Below are 26539 nucleotides of genomic sequence, written 5' to 3'. Positions count from 1 at the left end.
GCTTCTATAGCAGAAGGTGGACTCTGTCCCCCATCAAGACTCTTAAGAGGGGTGATTCTCCAAATACTGGAAGAGGGTTCAGATGTTGGACAGGCAAAACAATGAGAACTGTCCCCTTATGGGTTCTGTTTGCAAGCCTACCTTTAACTGCCCAGGAGACCTCGATCATGCCACTTAACCTTTCTGGGTTGACAATGACTCCTCAATAAAATGATGAGCTTTGGTTTGTAATCTCTAAGGTCTCTTGATATCCCACAGAATTCTGATTCTTTGAAAACAGACTGGCTTGAAAGAATTTGCTACTTCTAAAATTAAAAGGCAGTCTAAGATACTGCTTATCAAATTTTATAAAGTGTTGTTTTAATGCCTGTCTAGACATCAAAGGTTGATTTGTCACCATTTCCAGGGTCCTCTATTTATCACTCTTTTCTTTTTGCCAGACCTTTCTCCTATCCAGTGGCTTAAAGGACCAACCAAGATCGCCTGACCCCTAATCAATGTTGCTTGACAACGGCGCCTCCTAGTGGATGAAGAAACTCCACCTACAAGAGAGAGCAAATGTTCTTAAGATAGGAAGAACTGCAGATGTCTGGATTAGTTGTTTATGTTAACCTGTCTCTGTACGGTTTTCTGAAATTCCCAGAAAAGGCAGGCAGGCAGTTGGGAACAAGCCCTGTTCTGTTTACTAAGGAGGAACTTTACTGTTAGCCCTCAGTGTTCTCACTAATCTTCACAGCTAAACACCCACCTCCCCAACCTCCAACATACATATACTCATTCATTCATTTTCTCTTTCTCATGCACGCGTGCGTGCGTACACACACACACACACACACACACTTTCTCTTTCAGCTAAGGCTCTGAAAGAAAAGGAAAAAAAGGAGGGGAAGGGGCCTCCAGACAGAATCATGATGAGTCACATTAGGGAATTTTTGGAACTGAAAATTTAATGAAAAGACTTGCTTTAGGTCAGTAACTAACGGCAGTTGGGACTAGAATCTCAGCTTCTTGATTCTTGGCCCCCTGTATTAACTCCATGTTTTCTGCTCATCTTTCTGAAGGAGGTGGTTATACTTTTCCCTTCCCCTAACATGGACTTACATACATCGTGGAGAGCATAATGATAGGCTATTACTTCAAGGGGCTTTTTTAATCACTGCAAATCCTCACAAGTGAAGGGAATCTCTCCTGTGCTTTCTTTTCAAGTGATCAGGAGACAGGGTTTCATGGTGCTAGGTAGGAACTACCTTTCCAAGCTAGCATTGTTTTTGTTGTCAACTCAAGGCCTATAGAGTTCACCTAAGACGTTGGTTACTGTGTGGCCCCAGTAATGTCTGCACAGGGCAAAGCATCCAAAGGTCAAGAGGTCCTTGAACTCTCTTTTCTACCCTCCCCTCCCCCCTGCAAATCTGTTAACTTCATTAATTCTAAAAAAATAATTACTGCTGCAAATACCTTACACGTAGTTTTTTATCTACTGGATGTTAGTTCAGCTTGTTTAAACATGTTTTGCTTTTTTTTTTTTTTTTTTTTAAAGTTTCTTAGACTTCGATCTAGTCCTAACTTACCTTTGCAAGTAAGAGCTGGGAAAGTATCCCTGCCACTCAAAACCAACTCAATCCTAATCTTCATATCAGTTTACTTTCGGTCCTGCATAAGTTCTTATAACTCTGGTGTGGGTGACTGACTATGTATGAGTCTTCTGAAGTCTTTCTAGTTCTTCTTTTGGCCTCTTCTCTCTAGAAATACAGTTCTCTCTCTCGTTCCTCAAAGTCTTGTCTTCATGCAGAGGCAGGGTCCTCAGTGCAGACCCTGCCACCCGATAGGAAAGCTGTTGGCCTAGAGGAGGCAGCACACCTTCAAAAGATGGAGATAGGAAGCTCACAATATGTTCCTTCTGGCCTTTTGTGGAATTCAAAAATTCAGGGTCATTCTTGGACAGTTCTTCTTCTGACCTGTTCTCTGTTTCCGCCTCACAGAACACCTAAAGAACTGTATATAATCATGACAGACTCTGATGTGGTTGGTCTTGGAGATGAGAAAGGGGGGCTAATTTGGAAAATGATCTCATCTTGAATAACCAGACCACAGAGTAAAAAAAAAAAATAATCACACGGTTAATTACTGATTTTGTTTTCCTTTTACTGCCATTTGCACTCTGAAATCAAACTAGCTGGTCTAATTCTTACTTCTAGGCAAGTTCCAAGCTAACATGAAAATGTTAATGTTGGTACTTATAAAACTACAGATGTATAGATATAAATGAAAAGCGGTATAAGAGGCATAAGAATGGGTATCTGCCCAAGATTGGATTGCTCCAACTCAGCAAGAAAAATGGAACCATTACCGTGTCCTCACGAGAAGATTCCATCTGCCCATGAATTATTTCTAAATTTCAAATGTGGTAAGAAAAAAAAGAGGGAGTTCTTGAATGTTCAAATAACATCATGGCCAATTTGCAAACAGCAACAAAACTCTGCATGTGGACAAATAAAAGTCAGCAGTTAACTAGACTGATCCTTTGAGTATTACAGGAAGACACAGATACCTAAATTTATTATCCTCATAGATGAGGATTTTCACATTAGTCACCCCCCTGGGATAAGATCTTGAAGGTTCCTGTTAAATACAGAGATGTTAATAGTTAATAGCAAAGATTTACCGAGCATTTAATGGCACACCAAGTGCTATTTTAAGTCCTTTACATGTAATAACTTATTTAATCCTCATAGCAACACAAGGAGACAGGTACTATTTTGCAGATGAGGAAATTGAGGCTTAAGACAAATGTCACATAACTTGTCCAAGGTCCTATGGTTAGAAAGTAGCAGAGCCAGGATTTGAACCTAAGCAACCTGGCTCCAGAATCCTGAGCTCTTAACTTCTAATCCCGAGGCTCGACAATAAATAGAATTTATGACAGTGAAGGTAATGGTTGAGACTTTCTAGAGCTTTGATTATCAGAGTACTTTCACATTTCATTTTGTTCTCACAAGTTGGTAGGTTGAAACTGAGGGGCCAAGCGTTGAGGTGGGCCCTGTCCTGATGGTAATGTCCCCTCAACTCCATCTCTAGCCCAGATTCTTCTCCTGGGGGCCTTACTCTTACGGGCAGCTGTGTACTGGCCTCCTACAGGCAGGTGTCCCACAATCACCACACACTCAAATGATCCAAAAGTTAATTAGTAATTTTCTTCCCCAAACCTCTGTTTATCTGAAGGGAATAGACTTTCTTCAACTTGTGGAAGTTTGGGGCTGTTATCTGAGTAAGGCCTCTCCTCTTCATCATTCCTTCTATGTTCTACAGAGTTCCTGTTTATGTATATTGCATATTCTCGCTATGGCCTACAGGAGTCTTAGCTTCTCTTTCATACTTATCATCTCGAACTGTGCTTTGTTCTATACTGGTTCCTCAATACGGTCTTTCAACTTAGCCATGCTGATTCCCAAGACAGACACATAGTGCACACACATGCTCTCTTAAGGGTTTTACAACATTTACGAAATAGAACAAACAGCCTCTTGTTCTGTGGATGTTACCCCTTCCTTTTATCTTTTTGAGGACTTTGAAGTCCCTTTCAGATTCTTCTATTATTTCCATTTCCTTTAGACCCAATTTCCTATCTGTTGAGTTTGTTTCAGGATGTTTTTCCCTGTGTGCTTTGAAATTTTCATTTGAACATTAATCTTAAGTGAAGGTTTCTTGGGTTATTTTTTTTCCTTCTGTCCCCCTTTAGCTAGCTACCTAGCCTTCTATGGTGGCTACAGCTTTTCTCAGCCACTGTTTGAGGCTGAGGGGCTCTGTCCCACCCCTGGATTTCATACAGTGAGCCAGACTCCAGTTCCCTTCCCTCGGGGGCCCTTGGTCCCTATTACAATGAAGAAGTTGAACTCCAAATCCCATCTTGCCTGGAATTATTTATGGACCCTCTATTACATTTTTCGTACCGAGTGTAAAGGGTCTCTCTCTAATGCACAAATCTGATTATATTATTGCCTTGGTAAAATTACTTCACTGTCTCCATCACCTATAGAATAAAATTTAAAGTCCAGTCAAACATCACCTCCTCAGAAATGGCTCCTGGGAACACCCTGTCCTCAGCACTCTCTATCCCTGATCTGGTCCTTGTTATTCACAGCCCTTGCATCACTACTTGCTATTGTTACTGCATTTTTATTTGTCAGTGTGTCTCTTCCACTAGAATCTAAGTTTTATGTAGGCATGGATTTTGAATTACTCACGGTTAAATCCTGAGCACCTAGAACAGTGTCTGGCACATTGTAGATATTCAATAAATACTTGTGAATGCAAGAATTAAAATCTTTAACAAGGCATCAAAAGCCCTAGATGTGGGGCGCCTGACTGGCTCAGTCGGAAAAGCATGTGACTTTTCATCTCGGGGTTGTGAGTTCGAGCCCCACGTTGGATATAGAGATGACTTAAATTAACAAACACACAAAACAAACTTAAAAAAACAAAACAACAACAACAAAAAAACAGCCCTAGATGTATCAGCGCAAGGAGGAGTGAGGGCACTAGAGCCAAACAGCCTAGGATGGAATCCTGGCTGCTGCATAGCAGCTTTATGACCTTGAACAAGTCACCACCTCCTAAGCTGCAGTTTTCTCATCTATAAAATGGGCATAGTGCCTAATTTTAGTGGGTTATTGAGAGGAAGTGAGAGATAATAAAAAAGTATAAAACATGGGATGTAGTTATATCACTGGTGGTTTTTATTGTTACAAGCTTGAACTTATCTGTGGTCATTCTCTCATCCTGCTCCTTGTTCCAAAGTAACAGCCCACTATTATTAATAGTGTCCCAACCATACAGACTGACATGCATTTCTGGCCATTCCACATGTTCTTTGCCCTGCTTGTAATGCTTACCTCCTTTCCCACTAACAGTCAATTTGCCTTCCATACTCTCTTCAGCTCTCCCACCTAGAACCCCAGCCCAAGCATGGAAACAGCAGTGAGCTTGTATTTGCCCCTGGATGGACATGGAACAGATCCCTGATTCAAGAGGAGGTTATCTGGGGCACCTGGCTGGCTCGGTTGGTAGAGCACATGACTCTTGACCTCAGGGTGGTGAGTTTGAGCCTCATGTTGGGTGTACAGATTACTTAAAAATAAAATCTTGAAAAAAAAAAAACCCCAACCACACAAAAGGAGGTTATCCATAGAGGGGTCAGGTCAACAACTTAGGATACTCAGGGTTCTAGAAAAGAGGGAGACAGAAAAATCAGATAAATTCATTCACTCATTCATTCGCATTGTCTGTCTGTCTGCCTGGAATGAAGTAAGAGAAGCGAAAGAAATAACTTGGACTTGAAGGTCATGCAGATTTGGATACTGGGGAGCCTGTCTGGGGACTATATGCAAGCCCTTGAATAAACAGGGAAAGCTGCTCTTTCCTGAGTAAAGTAGATGCAAAGCCCCAAGGGATGAAGGAAGCAGTGACCTTGGTTCCTGAGGTCTTTCTTTCTAGTTCTTAGGAAAACTTGGCTGCATTCTGTTTTCTTTCTTAAAAGTTCATGAGGCTTCTGTATCTTGACATCTTTAATACTTTCATCTAGTTTCACGCCTGCCATTACCACTTGGTCATCCTTCAAGCCTCTATGAAGGCCCCTCTCCCTTCCTCTCTCCCTCCCTTCTCATTATAATTGTTTCCATGCTTATCCATCTCTGTCCTGTTTTTCTAGCTATGTCTCACAGGTAGTAGTCATTAAGGGACAAAATTACTAAATGGATAAAGTTGGTGGCAGAGTTAGGACAACAGTACAGGCCTCTCCACTTGTCCTGTAACACTTCACTCACTCTCTCCCTCACTAAGGAGATGAGCTACCACGTAGAGGTATGTACCAAATGGGAGCAAAGAGATACAGAGAGAGAGCAAAGAGGGAGCACGTCTAAGAACTGAGCCAGAACGGGAGCTCTGCCTGGCAGGAGTGTGGGATACCGGCTGAGGAATAAGGGAATTTAGTGAAGGACGAGATGAAGATGTGCCCAAACTTCATTTCCCCGCAATATTGTTCTTGATACAGTCTCTTTACCTGGCTTCTCTGACACCTTGCTGTCATGACCTTCCTTCCATCTCTTCAGCTATTCCTACTCTGTCTTATTTGTTAGCTATTCCTCCTGTTCTGAAACCTTTCAAATTTGGGAGACCCTCTGTCCTCAAGTCCTATTTTCTTCTCCCTGTCTCTATACTCTCCTAACCCATCTACGTAGTGACTATCCCCAAGCCTCCAGATCTCTCTCTGTACTCCTAAACCACACATTCCACTTGGCCTTTAGCAACTTCACTCAGATGTCTCACAGAAACTTCCAACTCCACATGTCCAAAATGTATTTCACCATCTAATTCCAGGCACCATCATATATCAGGTGCTCAAGCCAGCAACCAGAGTCAAATTTGTCTCCTGCTTCCTTACTTCCTTTATCCAATCATCAAATCCTGTCCATTCTAATTCCTAAATATCTTCAGGTTCCATTCATTCTCTTTCATCTCTATTGACACTGATCTATCCTAGCCATCAATGTTCATGAGAGATCACTGTAATGGTCTCCTAGTTCTCCCCACATCCAAATCCAACCCTACAGCAGAGAATCCAACTGTAGCCAGAGAATGCTTAAAAAAAGACGTCTGATCATATAAGTTCGCTTGTGATGGCATCCACAACTTTAAAATCCAAAATCCTTGCCACGTCTTAAAAAGGCCCATCAAGATTTTGCTCCTATTTCTGTGAACCTCTTGAGCCCTCAATAATGTGCACAAGAAATATGAAGGATATCTTCAAGACAAGCAATACTTCCTAGAGTCTAGCAAAAAGAACAAATGCTAATATTCAAAGACACTGCCTAATGACTCAAGTCAACAGTTGGTGGAAAGGCAAATGACTTTATGTCTACTACGGAGTATTACAAATTCCCTTGGGCCCAGTCACCTCACAATGATATGGAATCCACTGTAGTTAACAGCATTCTGGTCAAGTCCACAGATACGGAAAAGGGCCATACAAACAAATCAGAATTTATCTACAACTCTCTCGGTCCAGATTTATGCACGGTTTTAGAATGAAATGTCGTATTAGTTAGTAAATACCTGAGAGATGAGATTAGTTCTTTAGATCACAATTTAAAATTAAGGTCTAACTCTCATACAATGCTGGTGGGAATGCAAAGTAGTACAACATCTATAGAAGGAATATGACATTAGCCATAGTATGAAATGACATACGCACAAGGTTATTAATGTAACAGAAGGCGGCTGGAAATGATCTAAATGTCCATTAGTAGGGGACTGGCTTAAGAAACCAGTCTATATCCATAATGGAGTATTAAGCAGGTATAAACAGAAATGAAGATGCCTACATACTGCTATGGAGAGATCCTTGGTGTTTTCATATTGTTAAATTAAAAATAATCAAGGTTTACAAGAGCATATGTGAGAGTGTGTAAGAAGGGGAGGCAGTATAAAAACGTAATATATACGTATTTTCTCATATTTTCAAACAGAGATAAATAAAACTAACCAAAATGACTTCGTTTTAATTTTAAGAAATAATTTCCTTGAAGGTAGGAAGTGAATGGGGACAGGGATGCAAGCCAGACCTTTCTGAATGAACCTTATTCACAAGTTTGACTTCGTAACCATGTACATGTTTTTCATAATCTAAAAACAAAATTAAATCATGACAAAAAAAGAGGCAATTCCTAAAATTAAAAACAAACTAATGCTGATATCTGAATAAGATCAGTAGAGTGTATCAATGTCAATATCCTGGTTGTGATATTATACTAGTTTTGCAAAATGTTAAGTTGGGAGAAACTGGGCAACCTCTACAAGGATCTCTCTGCATTATTTCTTATAGCTACACGTGAAGCTACAATTCTCTCAATAAAAACTTTAATTAAAAAAAAACGGAACTGATATAAACAAACCTATCTCTACAACCAGCTTGTCACACAACCACAAAGAGTTATTTAAATGTCTTTAAACCCCAGTGCTTGTGATTGTGCATCCCTAGTGGGATATGCCATAAGGATGAAAAGAAGGGCAAAGAAATCCTATCTGCATTCAGTAGTCTTACTTTTATTGTATCTTTAAATCAGTAGGATGAAGCAAATAAGTATGTTAATGTGGTAAGGAACCCAGATTTTCAGAGAAAAGATGTACAAATAGAAAATTTAAAGAAGAAGAAGATAGCAGGAGGGGAAAAATGAAGGGGGGTAAGTCGGAGGGGGAGACGAACCATGAGAGACGATGGGCTCTGAAAAACAAACTGAGGGTTCTAGAGGGGAGGGGGGTGGGGGGATGGGTTAGCCTGGTGATGGGTATTAAAGAGGGCACGTTCTGCGTGGAGCACTGGGTGTTATGCACAAACAATGAATCATGGAACACTATATCAAAAACTAATGATGTAATGTATGGTGATTAACATAACAATAAAAAATAAAAAAAAGAAAATTTAAAAAGTTAAGTAAAAACTCTACTTTCTTTCTCACTTAAAAAAAAACCAACTTTACATTCTGGGAAAACTTTTGAAAGGAGAAAGTATAGAGTAATGAAGCCTTGTGTACCCATTACCCTGCTCCAGCAACTGACAACTTCCTAGCTAATCTTGTTTAACCTATACTTCAAACCCAGTACCCACTGCTCACCCCTCACCTGATTCTGAGGCAGATCCCAGACATTAATATCACCTTATGCATAAATATTTCAGTACTTTTCTCCACAAAGTAAGGACGCTGTAAAATGACTGCAACAAAATTATGTTAAAAAGCAAAAATTCCTTATATCTAGTAAATGGCTCATAAATAAAAATCTGCAATTATTACCTTAAACTGGAAATAATGATATAAACTTGTGGTTTTGTTTTTGTTTAGTTTTGATCGAAGAAAACTTTTTAGTTTAGAATGATTTTTTTGAAGATTTTATTTATTTGAGACAGAGAGTGAGAGAGAGCATGAGCTAGGGAAGGGGCAGAGGGAGAGGGAGAAGTAGACTCCCCTCTGAGCAGGGAGCACAATGTGGGGCTGGATTCCAGGATCCTGAGATCATGACCTGAGCCGAAGGCAGACGCTTAACCGAATGAGCCACCCAGGCGCCCCTAGAGTAATTTTAAGATTTACATAAAAAGGGCAAAGATAGTACAGAGCTCCTGTATGCCTCTCACCCAACTTCCCCTAATGTTATAACATCTTAGGTAACTATAGTACATTTGCCGAAACTAAGAGGGTAACACTGGTACATTATTGTCAATTCAACTCTAAACTGTAGGTGGACTTCAGTTTGTTGACTAATGTACTTTGTTCTGGGATCCCATGCAGGACAGACAGCACAATGCATTTTGTTATTAAGCCTCCTTAGTTTTTTTCTCTTGTCTGTGACAATTTTTCATTCTTGTTTTTCATGACCTCAACTGCTTAAAAAAAGGGGGGCACTGGCCAGGTGTTTTGTAGAATGTCCCTCAATTTTGATTTGTGTTAAGGTTTTTTGTTTTTTTTTTTTTCCATTTTTCGATGGGGGTTGTAGATTTTGGGGAAGGATATCAGAGAGGCGAAGTGTCCTTCTCCTCATATCACCTCAGGGGACACGTGATATCTACGTGACTTATCACTGGTGATGTTAACTTGATTCCCTGAATAAGGGGAAGGGGGTCAGCCAGTTCTCTTCACTATCAAGCTGCTATGTTCTCCTTTCCATCCTCTGTTCTTTGAAAGTGAGTCACCAAGTCCAGCCCACACTGAAGGAAGGATGGGGGTTATCTTCATCTCCTGGAGGGGGAGGGGGGAGTACCTACATACATTGTTTGGAATTCTGTAAGGAAGATTTGTTCCTTCCCTCCCATTGTTAATTTATTCAATAATTTATGTATATCAGTATGGATATATATGTATTTTATACTCTGGGTTATAATCCAATACTATGTTATTTTGTTGCCCAAATTGTTCCAGGTTTGGCCACTGGGAGTTCCTTCAGGTTGGCTCCTGTGACCCTTTGACATTACTTTTTTTTTGAGCCCTTCCTTCCTTTCAGACACTATAAAATGCTCCAGGCTCATCTTGTATTTTCTCTGCCCCAGTCCTAGGAGTCATCATTTCTCCAAGGAGCCCTGGCTCTTCTAACAGAGAATGATATTTAGAAATGAAGATCTCTCTCTCAAATAAAGAAATAAAATCTTAAAAAAAAAAAGAAATGAAGTTCTGGGTGTGGGTGTGCTCATTAGTACTGCGCTTTTCACTACTTCTAGACCCTCTCAGGGGACAGAGCCAGGAAATGCATGTGTGTACTAACCCATGCACAGGTATCCATCTTCACTCTTGCTTATTTGTAACTTCTTTCTCTGACAGAATGTAAATTTCTGCATATTTAAAAAATCAACACACAAAAAATCCAATACCACAGGCAAAATTAAATGGGGAAAATATTTGCAAATATACAAAAAGGGTAAATATCCTTAGTAAATACCAGAATTCTTACAAAATGGCAAAAAACTAAAGAAAGTGAATGGATGAAAAGAAATGGGTCAGCATACTTTAAAAAATATTTGACCACAACAGTAACAAAACAAATGCCAATTAAACCAAAACATCATTTTGACTTATCAAAATGTCAACATGGATGCTGTCATCTATCACTGGTTTGAATATAAATTTTCGGTGCAATCTGTATGGAGAATGATAAGATACTATGTCAAAGAAGTTTTAACTATATTGCTGACATTTGCTAGGTGATGTCTCCCATTGAAGACAAGAAAAAAGTGGGATAAAAAACTTCCTGGAAGCATCAAAGTACTAACCAAATTGTCAGGAATGTTGACTAGAATCTGGGAGAGAATGGGAACTCAAGAGAGGTATCAAGAATCATAGTCCTGGGGCGCCTGGGTGGCTCAGTTGGTTAAGCGACTGCCTTCGGCTCGGGTCATGATCCTGGAGTCCCGGGATCGAGTCCCACATCGGGCTCCCTGCTCAGCGGGGAGTCTTCCTTCTCCCTCTGACCCTCTTCCCTCTCGTGCTATCTCTCATTCTCTCTCTCTCAAATAAAATAAAATCTTAAAAAAAAAAGAATCATAGTCCTTCTTGCCCTGGGGACATCTATTTACACAGAAGATCTTTAAGGGCAAAGAGGTCAGAATTCAGAGGAATCTCATAAATTACTCTTCAACCTTAAGCTAAAACCCTGAAGAGCTAGGGGTGAACCAGAAATAATCAGCCCCTTCACATACGTGCAATCTGGCTTGATCTCCGAGTGGTTTTAAAAATCTAAGCCTTAAACCTTAAGATGGTTCCAAAGTGCTAGTGCCTGAAGGTGCCTAGTAGCAGCAAATGAAAGTCCTCTCTGGGGGAAAAAAAGCATCATTCTAGGCCAGTAATTTCTGGAATAATTTCCAACAGAGAGTCAAAATGAATCTGGTACATGAAGGGTAAGAGATCTCGATGAAGAACCAGCAAAAAATGATAGACAATAAAGACAAACCCACAGGGACTTCTTATGTTGAGATTATCCAGCACAGATTATCAAATAATGAAGCTCATTATGTCCCAGAACATAAAAGCTGAGCTTGAATTTTTTGTTTTGCAAGAAAATGAAAATAATGAAAAGTAATATAGATTTTCAAAAGAAAAACAAGCAAAATACAGAAAAGAAGGGAGAAGATGTAGAACATACCAGAAGGTACAGCTATGTGTATGCTTAACTGGGGTCACAAAGGTGATGAGAGGAAGAAAGGGACAGAGGCAATATTTAAAGTGATAATGGCTGAAAATTTTCCATAACAACAAATAGTATCAGTACACTGATTCAAGAGAAGGCAGGACTAAGACACCCACCCACATATCCACAAACGAAAGATAAAGAAAACATTTTTTAATAACCTGTGAAATAGAGATCATTCTTAGATTAGTGACAGACTGCTACCTGAATTCTCAACATCAATGGAAGCCGGAAGACAGCAGAATGATATCTAATGGAAAGAAAATGCCGACCTAGAATTCTCTACTCAGTGAATATCCTTCAAGACTGAAGGGGATAGAAGGAAATTCTGAAACTAATAAAAATGGACAGTTTGCACCCAGCAGACTGACACAGGGAAAATGAATCCAGATAAAACCTTAGAGATGCTGAAAGAATAATGAACAAAGAAAGGACAAGTGCGGAGTAATGTAAAAACATGTAGCTTACGTATTCAGGCACACAATGTAAATACATGAAAACAACAGCCTGTAAGTCAAAGGAGGGGCATTACATCAAATTCATGTGTTCTACAGTGCTTGTACTATTCAGGAAGACAATCATGGTATCAATATTAGAGCACGATGCATCAGGGAGTTGTGCTGTAATTCTTGAGGTACACACGAAGATAACAGAAAAGAATACTTAAATTTCCAAATTAATAGAGAGAAACAGAATGATAAAACATATTGAATTGACCCAAATAAGTCAGGGAAGGCAAAGAAAAGAAATACATAATAGGTGGTACAATAGAAAGCACATAAGAATACCACAGACATAAATCAACTATCCCCAAATATCATTAAGTGTCAATGTACTAAATGCTCCAATTAAAAGACAAAGATAGGGCGTCTAGAATAAGAAAAATTATATGCTTTTAAATAAGAGACACATCTAAAACCTACAGGTACAAAAATGTTGAAACTTAAAAGGGAGGAAACAACCCCTAGAAAATTAAACCCAAAGTAGAAGGACAAAAATAACAACAAACAGAAATTACTGAAACAGAACATAAATACGCAATGAAAAGGATTAACAAAGCTAAAAGTCATCGTTTAAAAGACCGATAAGGGCGCCTGGGTGGCTCAGTTGGTTAAGCGACTGCCTTCGGCTCAGGTCATGATCCTGGAGTCCCAGGATCGAGTCCCGCATCGGGCTCCCTGCTCAGCGGGGAGTCTGCTTCTCCCTCTGACCCTCTCCCCTCTCATGCTCTCTCTCTATCTCATTCTCTCTCTCAAATAAATAAATAAAATCCTTAAAAAAAAAAAAGACCGATAAAACTGGCAAATATCTAGCAAGGCTGAGAAGGAAAAAGAAAAGGCACAAATTATGAAAGAATGGAAAAGATCCTGCAGAGATATTATGAACCAATTTGTGCCAAAACTGCTTAAAAAGTTTCAATAAAATGCACTCATCCCTAGCAAAATACAATTCACCCAAAGTGAGGGTAATAAATAGAAAACCAAATATTCCTATAAATATTGAAGGAATTCAATCAGAAATGAAAACTCTTCTCACAAAAGTCTGGCCTGAACGGGTCTATAGGTAAGTTCTACCAATCATAAAGAAAACAAAACAAGCAAAACCAGAGAACACTCCCCAACTCATTTTTTGAGGTTAGGACAATCTAGATACAAAGACCTGGTATGGACAGTATAAGAAAATTATAGTATAATCTTTCTATAAATATAGATACAAAAAGTCTAAGACACATAACAAACCAAATCTAGCAATACATAAAAGGGAATATAAGGATTATACATCACGACCAAGTTTGGTTAGCCAAAGAATCAATGAAATTCACTGCATTAACAGATCAAAGGAGTCATATGATCATTTTGACATATGCAGTAAAAAAGCATTTGATAAAATTCGCCATCCATTCATGCTTAGCAAACTCTAAGATCAGAAATAAAGATAACTGCTATCATCATTGTTCTGAATGTTTAATCCATTGCAGTAAAGGCCAGAAAAAGAAATATGTATAAGAATGGAAAAGGAATAAACAAAATCCTCCTCATACACAGATGATATGATCAGGTATGCAGAAAATCCAAGTGATTCTATGTATAAATTACTGGGGTTGATACGGCTTGATGAATAGAAAGGAATATAAAGTCAATACAAGGAAGCAGGGAAAGAGAAAGGAGATGAGAGAGACAAATCTACCTTTAAAAACAAATACCTAAGAATAATTCTAACGAAAGATGTATACAACCTCTGCAGAGAAAAGCATAAAACGTTATTGAATGAAATCAAAGATCTAAATAAATGGGAAGACAGACACCATGTTCATGAACTGGAAGACTCAATATTGTAACCATGTCAATTATTCTCAAGCTGTTATAAAGATTTGATACAATAATTGAAGGGAAAATCCCAACAGGGGTGTATGTGTGTGTGTACACTGATAAGCTGTTTCTAAAATGTATATGGAAAATGTGGAGAAGTACATCTCTCAAGAACTGGCTGAAAAAGAACAAGGTAAAAGGCCCTGATCTACTGGTTACCAGAACTTAGTAAGATAACCAACATGCTCTTGGCACAATGCCAGGCAAATATACTATTGGACCAGAACAGAACCTGGGAACAATCACACACATATAGGTGCTTGATTTATGGCAAAAGTGGTACTGCAGAGCAGTCTTTTCAGTAATTGTGCTGAGATTGTTGAATATCTACATGGAAAGAAATGAAATTGGACTGCTACCTCACAGCACACTTCAAATTAATTTCAGATGGATGATAAAGCATAGGAGGATATCTTCATAATCTCAGAGTAGTAAATAGTCCTTAGACAAAACCCAAAAACAGTAACCATAAAAGAAAAAACTGATAAATTAGACTGTATCAAAATCACAAACTTCTGCTAATCTAAAGGTACCCTAGGAAGAATGAAGAGATATGTCACGGAGTGGCAATTAGGGAAGAATAATCAGGAGAAATCACAATGAGATTCTACTACACACCAACTGGCAAAAATTAAAAATTCTGACAATGCCAAGTATCAGCAAGGGTATGCAGCATAGGCAATAAGTAATCATGAGAATAAAAGGAGGGTGCTGTTAATAAGGACTAACAACAGGTTTTTAAACAGGGGCAGTGCCAGGAAAACCAGGACTTGAATTACCTTAGAGAGGCAAATATCATTCGTAAAGGGTCGGTTTATACATCTACTTTAGAAAATAAGCTTGGGGGGCGCCTGGGTGGCTCAGTTGTTGAGCATCTGCCTTCGGCTCAGGTCATGATCCCAGGGTCCTGGGATCGAGCCCCGCCTCGGGCTCCCTGCTCTGCGGGAAGCCTGCTTCTCCCTCTTCCACTCCCCCTGCTTGTGTTCCCTCTCTTGCTGTGTCTCTCTCTGTCAAATAAATAAATAAAATCTTTAAAAAAAAAAAAAAAAGGAAAGAAAAGAAAATAAGCTTGGTATGATCTTGGAAAACTGAAGTTGTATAAACTCTAAAACCTATCAGTTCCACTCCCAGGTTTATGCCCAGGATATATGTACAAGCTCGTTTACAACAGCACTGTTCCAAATAACCCAAATCTGAAAACAACCCAAATACATACTCACATTAAAATGAGTAGTTAAATTGCGAATGTTTGTTCGCTGCAATACTATACAGCCATAAAATGAAGGAACACAAAGCAACCTGGATCAATCTCACAGACCAAAAAGGAGTAAATGCTGTATGACTTCATTTAAAGATTTTAAAAGATAACACTGAAATTCTACTACTCAGGGGTACTGTATGGATGGTATAGACATGAAAGCATGGAGGCGAGGTCTAGAGTAAAGGTAATTCTGAGAGAGGAAGGGGACTGTGGTTAAGAGTATTATAGGCAGTGGTTATATTTCTTGATCTGGGTTGTTGGTACATGGTTGTTCAGTTTACCGTAATTCCTTAAGCTGTAGAGTTCCGTGTATGAATTTTTCTAAATGTAACAGTTTGTATAAAAAAAGGTTACATCTATGTGTGATGTAGGTGTTCCTTTGTATTCATGCACTCTTTCACCCAGTAATCCTATTTCTAAAAACTTACTTTGAGGAAATAAAGCGATCACGGGGTGTGAACAAGTAATTATGTACAAGAATATTATTAATCATAACATTACTTCTAATGGGGAAAACAGAGTAAATGTCCAACTATAAGGAAATCATTAAATATGGCACATGCATATAGTTGAGGTATTTTAATTAGACTACTGTATCTAAAAAACATTGAACGGTATAGCAAAATGCTTAAAATTAGTAAGTGAAAAGAATCGGGAAACAAAACTGCATATATAAAATGAGTGCAATTATGATCATGAATATAAGTAGAAGAAAATGTTCACTGTGATTAACTTTTGCAAGTGGTATGATTTTTGTCATTATAATTTTCCACAATTTCTAAATTTCTATGAAGTATGTGTACTGTGAAGATTATTTACACTAGAAACTACTTACAATTTTTATCTTTAAATGAACAAACTTCTTTTAAAAAATGGAAAATTACCTGAATTTTATTTTGTGTGTATATAAACTTATTTCAAAATTTTAGTGGTTGAAGATCAGCCTTTACATACAAAAAAATTTACCAGAGTGACAACTTCAAATTCATCTCAAAGATAAGTATACATCAGAATGTAGTTTGTTTTCTAATGGAGCATTCAAAGGTTAAAATTTATTCTACACTGTAGCATCTCAATCTAGGGTTTGTTTTATACAAAAATTGGGACACCTACATTTTTCTGTTAATAGATGTCAAAATGATACAGTAATTACAGTTAAAAGTACTCCGCAATTTTCTTTATAGGTAATTATATTTTGTTTGCAGATCCTGGAGTTTATCAACTTAAAACCCTTCCATTTATCTCTTTTTTTGTGCAAAAAAGAGTTAAGATAGCAGGCCTAAGGTTTTGAAGGGCTTGGAAGGCCTATCTACCTAGTTTGCTCTTGATTGGCATCTGGCAACTTGGACGGGTTCCTCCTGTCCTAACTGGAAAGCATGGCTCACTGTGTCTACACTGTTTGTGCAAACAATATGATTTATCCAGAACACCTGCTTTCTCTTGGGGAGGCTGGAAGATGGTACGTGCCAGGCAGAGGGTGCCTACATGACCAGCTCCCAATAAATAACCTGGGTGCTGAGTCTCTAATGAGCTTCCCTGGTTGGCAACATTTCACATGTGTTATCACAACTGGTTGCTGGCAGAAGACCCTTGGAAGCTTGTGGCTGGCTGCCCCTGGACTTCAACTCATATACCTTTTCTCTTCGCTGGTTTTGCTTTATAGAATCTTTGAGCTGCAATAAATCACAGTTGTGACTACAACTAGATGCTGAGTCCTAGGAGTCCTCTTAGTCAATCATCAAACCTGGGGGTGCATCTTGGGGACCCCCGACACATAGTTCTTAAAGCTAAACATTTAATATAGTGAAGTTAGCTAAGGGAAATGTTTAATTTTTTAAAAAAGTTTATGATAATAGAAGTTTTTTTCTTTCAACTAGTATTTATCAAAGGTCTTTGCAGGTACCCAGCTACATCCTCTCATGTATCTTATTGCATTACCTTAAGTATCAAGTTTCTGATGTTTACTCGGACCAAACGATATTTTCCAACCATTTCCTATTATCCAGCACTTAAGTAGGCATTTGATAAATGTGATGAATGAATGAATAGCAATTTTTATCATTACACATAAAAACAAAAAATCAAAATAAATCAGACTAGCTATAAAAATATGTACAGATCTTCATATAATTTTTAAATGCCACAGTCCAGACTTTTCTTGCTTGATATGAAACAAATATACTTTCCTTTCCTTGGCAAGTTAGCCAGTAAGTAGAAATCGATTCTACTCTATCAGCATAAATGAATTCCACAAATATTCCCTTCCCCAAGCTTACACATCAGACCAAAAAGAAATAAAATTAAAAAAAATAAAAGAGCTATCAGTCTATCTCTTTGTGAGCTTCAAAAATACAAGCTGCTAATATTATTTTAAAAGATACAAACTATTGTTTTCATGTCAGATGTATTTTAAATCCATATTTAATTACTACAAAAGTCTCCCTGTGGTATATGTAATCATTCTATAATAAGGTAATTAAAATTCCTTGGCCAGCCAATTTAGGATTTACAGCTTAACTCAAGTATCTAAAGACAAGCCTTAACTAAAGACAAGCCCGAATGTGTTACTTAGAAATAATCATTTAAGTGGGGGTGACACAACGCAGCTCCATCTTCAAAACCGAACCTGTATTTTTAAATATGTTTCAGCAAACTACTGCACACAAGTCCAAATTTAAGTGTAATCCCAAAGCAATGGATCCCAAAGCAATGGGTCTAGTGCAAACACATGCAAATTTCTAACAAACTACTGTGTGTGTTGGGGGAAAATGACAACATAGTCTCTAAATAGTAATGCCCCTACTTTAAAGGTCAATCATCTCTTGACGTCCCACTTTGGGACTCACAGTTGTTGAAACTGAGTATCTAGGGGTGGTGCCTGGGTACAAGCTTGTTTGACAAGCTCTCCTCAGGATTTTTCAATGTTAAATTTTGAAAACTACTGCTTTAATCTTTTCTGGCTCTAAAACTCTACTTCTGTGAGTGTCTGTATTTGAATATGCTTTAAACTTAAAACTATTTGTAATTAAATGGGTATCAACTAGTTGGATGGGTTTTCTAACATAATAAGCAACCTGATCGGGCCATATAATTTCATGACTCTGGCTTAGGGGGAAAAAAAGGAGAGTTGGTTATAACAGTCTGTGGCAAAGGCAGATGTGGATACCTATTAAGAAAGTCATGGATTTCTTTTTCTTCATCAAAATTATCAGAGCTGTTTCCAAGTAGCCAAAAGTTGCAAAGTCAACTGACCTTATTTTATTTGTTTTCCCTTTGTCTACTCTGTATTGGTGGCAGGTCAGAAAACTGTGGAAAGGGTCCGGATAACCCATCAGCTGAGCAACGAGCCCCTGAATTACATCTATTGCCAGAAATATGGAACTAATTCTGGAGCAGCTTTGTCTACATTGCAGCTGTAGAGACAATCTCTTACCTAGCCAGTAGGTGGAGGCACACACAAACTTACTTTGCTTTGCTCTTTGAGCCATAGGACCTTAAATCTTCTAGTAAATTGGTCTTTTGTTTATTCATTTGTTTTAAACCCAGGAGATCAAAGAGAACACAAAAAAGTGAACAAGGACAACTGTTGAGGTGAATTTATAAAAAACGATACAAAAGAACAATTTTAAATTTCTATTTTGTTTCTGGCCCTTTTGAGAAATAACTAAGTTATTTTAACTGTGAATTCATAATCCACTTCCAGATCCCCAGAGCTAATAAAATAATTCTAAATTTAGAAATAGATCTTTTAAAAATTCATGTTCAACAATCATGTTCAATTAGGGAAAAACTGAACATCAACCGAATGTGACCTAATACTAAATGATTGTTGATTTTGCAAGGTATGATTATACTATTATGCACTGGTATCTATCTATATCTATACCTTAAGTCCTTCTTTATAAACCCAAACAGGAATATTTATAGGTGAAATGGTATCGCTTTAGAAATCACCAGGAAAAAAAGAAAAGGTAACAGTAAAGGACACACAGAACAAGAATGGCAAAATGCTGATAACTGTTGAAGTTCAGTGACAGCTGCACTGAGGTTCACACTATTCTCTTTTTATCTGAAATTTTCCAAAACAAAAAGTTCAGAAAATTAAATTATAAAGCCACGTTCTTGTGATTTGGGTTAACACTGAGATTAGGTGACCAGTAGATATGCAACTTTAATGAAGTCTTATCTCCATATATAGCCACTGAAGAATTATTTCAATGACAAATGACTCATACAAAAAATTAGCTCTATAAAATCTCATATAATTTAACAGGAGAGACTAAAACTAACTTGCTAAATCCCCTGGAAACAATACCTTCCAGTTGTAGAGCGCTTCACCATTTTACAAAGTGAATTCACATCTAGTTCTGATAATCTTATTAAGATTTTAAAGGTAAAAAAAAAAACAGCCTTGGCTCAGAGAAGCTAGAAGACATGGCCAAAGTCACATAATCAGTAAAAGTGATGGAGCTGGGATAGTAACTCAAGTTTTAGAACACCAAAGATCATCTCTCTACTGTACTGTCACTTAGACCCCTTTGAAACAAATAGCAAACATGATGAAATTTAGGTGAATCTTAAAATTTTGCTTTCTGTGCTCATTACTTGAGAGTATATGATAAAACTGTGTTTTTTTTTGTTTTCTCAGTGAATAAAAATACAGACGAAAACAGGTTTCTTGAATAAAGAATAAAATTATAAATCAGAGAAAGTTATTAAAAAAGAATTATAACATCTTAAAATTGGAAGGGACACTAGAGGCCCTCTCTAGTCCAAAATTAAGCCCTTATCTTTAGCCTCCTTGGATGGGTCCAGCTTGAGCGCAAGCATTTCTAGTGAGGAACTGCATACTCTGTGAGACAGCCTGTTTCATTCACTGACTTAGTCTAATCGCTACAGGGGCTTTCCTTGCTTAGAGGTGGAATCTACCTGCTGCTTGTTGATTCCAGTTACAGCCCCTGACCCTACACTGGACAAACATATAATCCTCTTACATACGACACCCTTTTAAATAACTGAAGACTTTCGGTATGTTTTACCACAGCCTTTGTTCTGAGGACTCTCTTGGCAGAAAAAGAAAACCAATGGATTCTTGAGTAACTAAAGCTTCTCAGTCTTTTCAACACCTCTTCCATGGTCTTCAAACTGGGACTTGGGGAATCTCTGGGAGTACCCAAAGTCCTTCCAGGAGATAGGAGAATTAGGATCTTTTGAAGGCAATCAGTGTCCATTTCTTCACTTGCCATAATTTGATCTGTTTGAAAACAAGTCTATGGTCTAGTGAGTTTCCTTTTACATCTCCACTCATACGAGCCCATCTCAAAAGACGAACTGCTCACCCGTCCTGAAAAGCCTGCCTAGCTTCAGACAACTAGGGGATGCAAAGCTCCTGAGAGAGAAACACTTGAGAGCAAAACAGAGCTTCAGAAAGAAAGAGGAGAGCCACTTTATTTCATCCAGATAATATATGCATGGCAAAGCCTTATCTATTTTAGAATTAAAAATCAATAGTAAGATGACTGTCACAGGGATGTCTATTAACACTTTAATTTTGTTTGAAAAATGAAGGCAGATTTTTCTCTGACAGTGAGTCTGATTTGGCTGACTGGCTTGACAATGATGACTAGCTCTGCCATTTAGGTCACATAGCAGACATTTTCCATAAATTGAATGAGATAAAGGTGCTGATCTACCGTTCAGAGGAAAATATATTTAAAAGAATACACAGACCACTAAAAATGATAGCCTCACAATAGAAGTTTTTATATATCAACTCAAAAGTATGTGAGGAGGTACATGGTTTTCAAAATTCTTTTAGCAGGTATGTCAACAAAAATTTTGAAGGCTGTGACTCTAGGGCAAAATTTACAGGCTCTTTCCCACTCTGGTTATTTCCTTTGGGAAGCGTACCAGTGTCCTGCTTACTATGAACACTCTAGGGAGAAGGGGTAGTATACAATACGGTGGGAGTCTCAGCTTGGTTCTAAATACTATATATTTTTAATTAATGTAGCCAAAGGTTCCATTTAAAGCTGCTGCAGCAACTACCTTTCAAAACATTTACATCTTTTTCACATAAGCAGTTACAACTAAGCTTATAGTGATCCTGTACTTATATAACTGAAGGAGTTTGTATTCACTGGTCTTAAATTTCATCTTTGTTTCAGCTCCTTTGCTACAAACTTGTAAAATATTTTAAAAATTTGATCTAGATATTCAATGTATTAGCTAGCCCTCCATGGCGGGGGGGGGGGGGGCAGCATCTTACACGGCTCCCAAGGATGACCAGTATCTCCTTGGTGTTCACACCCTTGTGTAATCCTCTCCCCTTATGTGTGGGCTGGATCTGGGGACTTACTTCTAACTAACAGAATATGGTAGAAGTGATGGTGTATGATTTCTGAGATTAGGTTACAAGACTGACTTCCATATGGAGAGGCCCGGTGACAAGGAACCCAGGGAAGCCTAGGCCAATGGCTCATGAGGAACTAAGGCTCTCAGTCCAATAGGCTGCTGCCAACAACCATGTGAGTGAGCTTGGAAGCAAATCCATCCCCAGTGGAGTCTTAAAATGACTCCAGTCCTGGCCAATGCCTTGATTACCACCCTGTGAGAGACCCTAATCAAAGTCATGGAAGAAAATTTTGGAAAGAATAGGATGCCATCCCATAAGACTTTATACAGTCTCTTTGGACACAATCATCCAATTAGCTACAAACTACCCAGTTATACTATCCTTAGCTCACATTTCTCCATCTTATGACAAAAATTATATGGCAAACATGTCAAGTGCCTTATTAAAATCAAACACACTGTTATCTACAGAATTTCCTTAATATGCCAATGTGGTAATTATACCAAAATAGGAAGTCAAGTCTGTTATTACTTGTTTTTAGTTGCCAGAGAGGCTTGCTACATGGAGACCTCTACTCCCAACCCAGTCTTCTTCAATAAGACGCCTATGGTCAGAATTTTATATTTTGGGGCCTGTTATTCATCTGAACTCTTTCTCTCTACAGCCTCTTCTCTGAAGTATACTAAAAACGAAGGTAACTAAATATGCCCAACTTTTGCTTCCTTAGCCATTGTGAACCTTAAGATGAGATAATCCTTTTATTCTTGTTACCTTTCTTAAACAGATGAGCTCACAACTACTGTTACATTTTAAAAGTGTTAGCATTATCCCAAACCAGCACTGCTTAAAACTTTAACCCTTAAGAAAATAAAATGTACACTCACAATTCAAAAACCATGTAAAGCATTCCATCTGAGCTATATGTCTCCAATAACTCTACAATGTGGGGATGTTTCAGCATATGACAGATACTGGCTTCCCGCTTTAGATCTGCAAAACAAACACAGGACATACTTTGTTAGGTAAGAACAAAAGACAATCAGAGTGAATGATGAATGAATGGATGTGATCTATGGTAACATGAAGACTTCTCTAACTAAAGAGATGAAATCCCCCATTTAAGCTAAGCTTAACTTTTTACCCTTTAAAATCTCTGACAATATAACTTTTTCATTTTTTGCTAGTCTAAATCTATCTATATCTATTACAGAGTCAGCTCTTTTTATTTATTTAAGTAATTAAGCTCTATGCCCAGCGTGGCGCTTGAACTCATGGCCCTGAGATCAAGAGTTGCATGCTCTGCCGACTGAGCCAGCCAGGTGCCCCAGCTTTTATTAATAAGAAATGTAAATAGCACAAATACTTTCCCCAAACTCTTGTAATCAAGTCTCAAAATTTATAACTTTCTTGATCTGATAATAACTCAACTTGCTGTTTTGAATTGTACCTCATTTTCTTAGTTTTCCCTAAATTGGATAAGAATATGTTGTCTATTCTTTAGCCTAAAATCCAGCATTTACAGATACACACCAGGGAAATTATATGGAATAAAGGGCAAAAAATAGTACGATTTAAACAGTAAAGGCACTGCTCCCACCCAGCATCAAAATCAGAAATTTATTTTACATCATCTATAAAACTTTGATAACTCAGCAGAACAAATTCAGATAATGTAGGTAAGACTATTACATAAGTTACAGAATACTATTTGGAAAATAAGACCGTTCATATCATCGTCATCATTGTACAAACACATTTTGGGCATAGGTATCACTTGCCATGTCCACATGAAACAAGATAACTAAAGCCTTCCTGTGTTAATAGTGCTGGAGTTTTACCTGTTTGCAGGTGAATAAAATCTAATGTGACATTTTTATATCTGGAAGTAGAAGGCAAACAGGTGAAGAAGAACCAAGGCTGAGGATGTAATACACGAAGCAAAAGAGATAATGTTATTTCCTCTCTGATTTATTAATTCAACTTAGCCTTGTCAATAAGAGCAATCACTGCAGATTGAACCATGGAAGACTTACGTACAGGTAGAATGAGGAAAAGAAGTCAGTAAATTAGACAAAAGAGAAGCCACCAGAAAAGGAAGAATCAATAATACAATATTAAGAAAGTCAACGGAATAGAGGGAATTAAGGCATGAGTAGTTGGAGAGGGCTAAGAAAAGGCTGTAAGAGTCAGCCAGAAAAGACCATTAGCATTCTGGGCAAGATCAAATTCTGTGGAGAGGTCAGGTTTGAAGTCGGTATGCAGGAGACAATTATGTCCTAACAGATTAAAATTTATCATGTTTCTCACTGGGCTAAGTACTTAATAGAGTCATTACCCTTGCTGAGCCAACAACCCTATGAGGTAGATACTTTACAGGTTAGGAAGCTAAGGCTTAGAAATGTGTTCAAGATCACATAGCTACCACAATGGGGAGGTCTGAGCCCTGGCCTGTCCAACTCCAAAGTCATCAGTCCTTCCACAATGCCATGCCAGGTTTAGACATGATCAAATTAGAAGAATCTGGCTGTAGGAAAGGAACAGCAAAGCCAAAGAAGGTTTGATTTTTCTGTTTTTGCTGTTTTAAAGGGAACACTGTGTAAGTGGCAGTGATGAAAAGCCCATGGGATCTACAGCTGGAAACTCGGTGCTGGGCCTCTCACTTGCCAGCTGACTGTTACCCTCTACAAATGCCTTCCTTATTGCAGATGAAATGGGGCACGTCATAGATGATGCAGAGGACCTGCAGAGTCTACTCAATTGCCTTCAGGGGGCAGCGGTAAGATTCCCATGCAAGAATGGCGCCTGGGTGACTCTTCCGGCTCAGGTCATGATCTCAGGGTCCTGAGATGGAGCCCTGCATCAGGCTCTGTGCTCAGTGGGGAGTCTGCTTGAGATTTTCTCTCTCCCTCTCCCTCTGCCCCTCCTCCCATTTGCTCATGCTCTCTCCTTAAAATAAATAAATAAAGCTTAAAAAAAAAAGAAAGAAAAAATGGGCATGGAAGGAGTGTGCAGAATGTAACACTGCGGGGCTGAGGGGCAGGGTGGCTCAGTGTTCGTGGGAAAGGAAGAGGTCAGAGGCACATGAAAGATGGTCTCCAGCTCCAAAAGTGCTTGGGAAGGTCCTGCAGGAGAGGAGAGGTGTGAATCAGGTGTGGATTTTGTGCAGAGAAGTCCTAAGTGTGAGGAAGGCTTTTGACAAGTGTGCTAGAAAGCCAGGCTGAAGCCAGGAGACATAAATCAGATACCTGCAGTTTTTTTTTTTTTCTCTCCTCCTTCAAGAATGTTCTGCCTCCTGATTTTATGAAAAGCTCAGGAGTTTTATTACCCATTTTAACGTTTATTTTTAATTTTGCCCCTTTCATGTAACTACAGTGTGTTGCAACTTCCACACTCATTTTGCCATGTGCCACATCTCTTGTACCAAAGGACTGCAAGTAGAAGCAGCTGCTCTAAAGACCCCTCCCACCAGACCTGCGCCTTTCTGCTTGGTATGCAGCTGAACATGCTCCTGGCCTAGTCTCTCATCATCTACCCACCCTCAAAATGAAGGCAGAATTGCTACAGACCCTCCCATCAAAGACTAAAGCAATTTAAACATCACTGGATCTGGCATTTCAGGAACTAAAAAGCAGAGCACTGAACAGTACAAAACTAACAACATAAAAAGATATTTGAAATTATAAGGGCAATGATGCAAAAGATGGTTTACATCTCAGATAATTATGGCACCATTTTCCATAATTCAAATATTGATTAAATGGGCATATTAAATAGCCCAAATGGAAAATCATGGTTTGAAAAACACAAATGCATTATATAAGCATTCAAACTATGGATTCCAGGAGCGTTAAATTCAGAATGCTTGTTTTTAGATGTGAATATGAATTAAAGATGTATTTATTAAGTGCTATTAAGTCCTTGCTGATACAGCAAACTAAAAATAGCATTTTCCTACAAATCAACTCATGAGGCAGAGTAGCAAGGAATTCAAAAGTAGGTGATAATGATTTGAAGTTGTGATTAACTGCTCTGAGACAGCTAGCACAGAACATTCCTGTGAGTGCCCTGACGGAGTTACCATGGCTGTTTTAAGGTACTACTTTGTCCATAGTAACTGGTAATTCTCTCCACAGTTCTTAAATCTTTTCATTTTGTATTTGTATTTGTAATCTTTGACATTTAAAAGGTTTAAAAAATAATCTATTTCTATGTTTAGTGCCCTGATATTTAACTATGTACCTATAATAGTCCATTTATTTCCCTTTAAAAGGGGTACTAATAATATGGATAGTATTTAGTTTTCTGACCGTGATTGGAGAAACACACTTAAATTAAATCAGTCTGCTATATATGAGTACTACCACCGCCACTACCAGTTTCCTAAGAACCTTGGGCGTCCAACAGTAAAGCAACTCTTCCCTGCAGCCTTGACCTCTCCAGTCTGTTCCTCAAGCAAGGAAGAGTTAAGGAAACCATTTCAGGTGGTGTCTTTTAAAAAGACATTTCCTGGGGTGTCTGGCTGGCTCAGTCGTTGAGGCATGTGACGGACTCTTAATCTTGGGGTCATGAGTTCAAGCCCCATGTTAGGTGTAGAGATTACTTAAAAATAACATCTTAAAAAAATAAATAAAAAGAAGTTTCCTGGAAAGTATTATTCATTCTACTACTAGTTGTTCTTGTGATAGGAGAATTCTTCACACCGTCTTTTATTTTTATTTATTTTTTAATAATTTTTTATTGTTGTTAATCGCCATACATTACATCATTAGTTTTTGATGTAGCGTTCCATGATTCATTGTTTGTGCATAACACCCAGTGCTCCACGCAGAATGT

The 26539-nt window shown here is 38.3% G+C and overlaps 1 protein-coding gene across 13 annotated transcripts in view; it reads right to left on the bottom strand.

Moving 5' to 3' along the window:
• CASK (calcium/calmodulin dependent serine protein kinase) overlaps window positions 1-26539 on the bottom strand; it is a 357703-nt gene that overhangs the window by 201613 nt on the left and 129551 nt on the right. For all 13 annotated transcript variants that reach the window (XM_027608009.2, XM_027607997.2, XM_027608005.2 and 10 more), the window contains exon 3: window positions 22591-22696. In XM_027608009.2, coding sequence (XP_027463810.1) covers window positions 22591-22696 — 106 coding nt within the window. The remainder of the gene's footprint in view (window positions 1-22590; window positions 22697-26539) is intronic.

Source organism: Zalophus californianus, chromosome X (assembly GCF_009762305.2).
Source record: "Zalophus californianus isolate mZalCal1 chromosome X, mZalCal1.pri.v2, whole genome shotgun sequence".
NCBI classification, from domain to species: domain Eukaryota; kingdom Metazoa; phylum Chordata; class Mammalia; order Carnivora; family Otariidae; genus Zalophus; species Zalophus californianus.
Note: the sequence above shows the minus strand (reverse complement) of the source record. Positions and strands in the feature narration are given on the sequence as shown.